The sequence below is a fragment of the Varroa jacobsoni genome, unplaced genomic scaffold, assembly GCF_002532875.2.
Source record: "Varroa jacobsoni isolate VJ856 unplaced genomic scaffold, vjacob_1.0 contig01777, whole genome shotgun sequence".
Lineage (NCBI taxonomy): Eukaryota > Metazoa > Arthropoda > Arachnida > Mesostigmata > Varroidae > Varroa > Varroa jacobsoni.
In genome coordinates, this window is record NW_019214691.1 from 67,723 (window position 1) to 72,623 (window position 4,901).

The 4,901-nt window shown below is 43.6% G+C and overlaps 1 protein-coding gene across 1 annotated transcript; it reads left to right on the plus strand.

The window, feature by feature from the left end:
- The first annotated feature begins 782 nt into the window (after window positions 1-782).
- On the plus strand, window positions 783-3,959 carry omd (integrator complex subunit 5 omd). The gene has a single exon (XM_022853519.2). It carries the CDS (start codon window positions 1,116-1,118, stop codon window positions 3,732-3,734), a length of 2,619 nt encoding a protein of 872 aa, XP_022709254.1. The 5' UTR covers window positions 783-1,115; the 3' UTR covers window positions 3,735-3,959.
- The last annotated feature ends 942 nt before the right edge of the window (window positions 3,960-4,901 follow it).

Consider the following 4,901-nt stretch of genomic DNA (forward strand, 5'->3'; position numbering starts at 1 on the left):
CCTGCTCTTGTGTATCACGGAATCGCTCTATAAGGAAATGATACTTCTTCAGTACGATAAAGTACAGCGACATTTTAAAAACATGTTTTGGTAATGAAACCCTTCCGAGCATCAAAACTCCCATGATTGTCGTGGTGCATTCGGTAGCGAGATCTTTTAGCCTTTGCGGTTTGTCAGGCTGCTAAGGTCCTTACTATCTCGTAAATTAAGCTTCTGGTCACTCAATAGGAGCTTCATTGAATTCTGAGTGGTTCCCTAATATGGCCAGAACATTATTGTGTGAGTTGTGAATATAATAGGCCTACAAAGAGATGTGTGATAATAAATTCGATGACCCAGACTTCGTGAGTTCGAATCCTGGTATACTAGTTTTCCGAAAATTTTTTAGTGTACTCTTTTTGAATAACACATTAAACCGTGTCGATGGCATGGAAGAATGAGAACTAATATTTACCGAATAGAACCAAATTTGCCAATAAAATGAATCTTTTATGATAATAATAATATATTCATAACGGTAATAACATTTATGAAGACACTGTAATTTCCATTGTCATTCGAAACAGCATTTCAGGCTGAATTTAGGTTCTATTTAGTCCAATGTTTTCATATAAAAAAGACACGAATATAGAGGCTTTAGCAACTTTTTGTTTTTATAAATACCTACTCATCATGCTTTGTAATGATTTAAAACGTCCCGCGCATTGAGTCAGCCGTTTGACGGGTCTTTGTCTTTCTCCAACCAAAAATCTAGCCGTTTCAATCATAGTGCAGAAACACTGCCCGCGTAAAATTTGAATTTGTGGAAAGGCGCGTTTTGTTTTGACGAGAACGACGAAGAAGGCCACGCGCTCGATTGGCCGCACCGTGTGCACCAGTGCGAGACCTCACTCAGCACCTGCTGGAAAGACTCTTAAGAACAATTTTGTTCATAAGTCAAATAAAACATGATTTAATCTATTAGTTGGTAATGTAGCTAGTGTTGCATTTATTGACTAGCAAATAATGATTGTTACCCGGCGATGTGAATGTGTGTTGTGCTTCATTCTTTAATAATGCAACGCCTTTAAAAGACGGTCAGCCGAGTTCGTTTGAGAACTCAGTTCGAGCCCATAATGATTGCTCCAGATAGCAGTAACGTTTCGATTGAGAAACAAGCTAGGTTGCATTTAAAAATTTTTCTGGCCCAACGCTCTGATATATTGGAACTCACACAAAGTGCTATCTACCTGCTAAAAGCGGTGCCAGCGTCCCGACCAGCCGTTCTTGAACATCTCGAACAGGTGTTTGAAAGTGCGGTTGAGAAAAGCCAAGCCCAAGACGGACCTACCCAAGGCAATTTATCCACGAACGCGTCGTCACAAATGGCGGTAGTTATTCGGCAGGTTCATCAGGCTTTATACTCGCTAGTAAAGACCTCTCCAGCGGTTTGGGCACAGCTGGTTTCCCCTTGGTCGCTCCAGTTACTTGGGCACCTCTCTTCAAAGTTCGCAGATCGGCGATCCGGTTTAAAATTGGCCGAAGTCATGCAACGGTGGATGTCATGCCCTCCAATGCGTTCTCTCATTGATATCACGTCGCAATGCGTATTGAACGCCGCGGATCTCGACACCGACCGCTGTATTAACGCTCTACTGGATACAACGATTCGCTATTCACCACATTTTGATTGGGTTGTAGCGCATATTGGCTCATCGTTCCCGCACACGGTGATAACCAGAGTACTTACCGTTGGCCTCAAACATTTCCTTACCCAGGAGCCGGGAGTTGTGGACAGTAATAAACTCGTATCTGTGGTTGGAATCTTGGGTCATCTAGCTGGTCAGCACTCGGGCGACATTAAAAAAGCGTTAGCTGACATGCTTAGTGGTAGCTTATGCGACAAACCAACATCAGAACAACTTGTAGTCATTCCATATCTTCTTGATCTGAGCATCATGTCTGAACTTTTGCTTACCTCTGTGGTGAGTGACTTGCCGCTGATTATGACTGCAACGAACCTCAACAGATTAGTAGAACATACAAGGCTTCGAACGATGAATAAGACTCCTGGTATGCATAACGCTCAAAAGGTTTTCGTAGACCTATTCTTGAAGTGTGGTCGAAACGAGCACGAAGCCCTTGCCCTTCTATCGCTCGCACTACGAATTAAACAAAAAAAAGTCGCTGAGGTTCGAGAAGAAGTTATCGCTTATACGACTTCGTTTCTGGATCGACTTCTTATCGAACTGCAAAAGCGTGTTTATTCTAAAGCGTCGGTACCGCTCCTAGTGTCGTTTGAACTACGCGCCAAAGAACTTTTAAGTCAACTTGATCTTACCTGTCCATGGACTATCAGTTTTATTTCACTCACATGCCTGCACTCTTCGGAGAAAATGCGATTTCTTGTTGAAATGCTCATCACCAAAACAGATCCACCAATCTTTCTTCAAATCATATCGCACATTGAGACTAGTCAGCCAACCGTGCTAATCGACTCACTCAACGCACTGATAGTTGAACTTCGTTCAGGGCGAGTTTCTGATCCGATCCTAGTCTTACGCAACCTAAGGAAGCTGGTTGTCATTGAGGAGCGGGCTAAGAAGATCCTGTGGAAGTTCGCCGATACTCTATCGTTACACTCGAGCGACTGCAATCTCGAATATACGGCTGAGATCGTCAGTTTACTAGGAGTGTGCAGTTTACCCTCAGAGGAAATCCCCGAGTCTACTCTCTACAAGATCATATGCGCCGCCGTGGTGGTCCTGTTTGCAGCGGCAAGAATATCGGACAAAGATCAACATGAGAAAAAAATTCAATGGATGATTTCGTCCTTAAAGCTCTTTTCAGCTACAAGTAGCAACGCCCTCGCTCAACAGATGGCGCTCCGCCTTCTGCTAGATGGGGTAACGGATTCAAATACATGTAGACTATTTGGTGCGATTCCGCGAGACGCTGACCGCGTACTAAAGCCGCATACGATGACTTCATTACTCGAAGAAAATCGAAAAATCGTTGCGTCAATCAACTTCCCGCAGAGTCACAGTTCTATCATGAGAGCAGGTGTTGTCGGAGACGGTCTACGAGCGAAACAGTTTTCTATAGGCCAAGTGCTGGCGGATTATCTGATTCGGGAGAACCAGAAATGCTTTATTCGGGCTCTGAAAGAATGCTGCGCGGCCGATAAAAGTCACCAAGGCATGATTAGCATCGCCACGATTCTTTGTGACATCGTCAACCCCGACGTGATGTTCAACCATCCGGTGTGGCCTACGGAAGACGTGCTGAAGGCCACCCAGGAAAAAGATGTTGATATCCGAGAGAGTTTTCGAGCCAATCCTATGCTTTGGCAGATCCTTACGTTGGTCGCCAATGAAGATCCACCCGCATTGAATTCGGCCGCCGTAATCATCCGTTCACTATTGGGTTGTCAAATGACCTTCTGGAAAAACTCGCAAGATTCATATATGTGTCCTGAGCAGAAGGACATGACTGTCAAGGTACTCAAACTTATGGGTTTGGGCAAGATGCTCCCAAGTCCGTTGGCGGAAGTTCCTCTGATCGTTGATCACATTAACTCATTCCATCTATACTGTATCCTCAACGATATATGGAACTATATGCGAGAAGTTGGTGGCACCCTTATGGAAGAGGAGCCCGTACCTGCTCGATTTACCAATAATCTTCGTATTATAATGTTAAATCAAATGGACAGGGTTGGAGCCGCGTACGCGAAAATGTTTCCTGTAAACTAAATTATGATGAGAATATTTTCATGCAATTTTTCAAACTAGTGATCATTAAAGCACAAGAAACACAGAGGACAGGTAAGTACACGGTTGTGATCTGCTAGGAGATCATATCCTCTTAGTGAAACCATCATGCCGTAAGGAAGTTGTATGTTTATAGAATTTAATGTAAATAAATCTCAATTTGAAGACTGCGCGAAACTGTGTACGGAAACTGTATGAACAGCAATAGCCAACGCTTTTCATCTTTGAGAATTGAGAAATAATGGCATCTTGGCAGGGCAGAAAATTATTGCATATGTTCTGTGTATGGCTTGCCAAAAAAGTTATGGCAATTATCGCAAATGGTTTGCGTTTTTTACTCCGTCGTCCTGAAAACCTCAATCCGGCGTCCTTTCCCTACGCCACAATCACCGCAACAATCACAAAAAAAATTGGAGGCAGACTCAATCCGAGATTCTGCAGGTTCTGTTGACTCTGTGATTGATTCTACAATAGACTGAATTGATACAAGGACCATGTCTCCTAGGTGACTGATTCTGTTGACTGCGTGATTAATTCTACAATAGATTGAATTGATACAAGGGCCATGTCTCCTAGGTGATTGATTCTGTTGACTGTGTGATTGATTCAACAATAGACTGAATTCTCTTGAAGTCTCAGGAGAGATGGCCCTGTCTCAGCTACAATAGGCCATGTCTCCTACAGGGGCAGGCCATGTCTCCTACAGGGGCAGGCCATGTCTCCTAGGTGATTGATTCTGTTGACTGTGTGATTAATTCTACAATAGATGAATTTTCTTGAAGTCTCAGGAGACATGGCCCTGTCTCAGCTACAATAGGCCATGTCTCCTAGGTGATTGATTCTGTTGACTGTGCGATTGATTCTACAATAGATTGAATTCTCTTGAAGTCTCAGGAGATATGGCCCTGTCTCAGCTACAATAGGCCATGTCTTTTACAGGGGTAGGCCATTCCTACAGGGGTAGGCCATGTCTCCTAGGTGACTGATTCGGTTCACTGTGTGATTGATTCTACAAAAGATTGAATACTCTTTTGAAGTCTCAGGAGACATGGCCCTGTCTCAGCTGTTCACTGTGTGATTGATTCTACAAAAGATTTGGAAGTCTCAGGAGACATGGCCCTGTCTCAGCTACAATAGCCCATGTCTCCT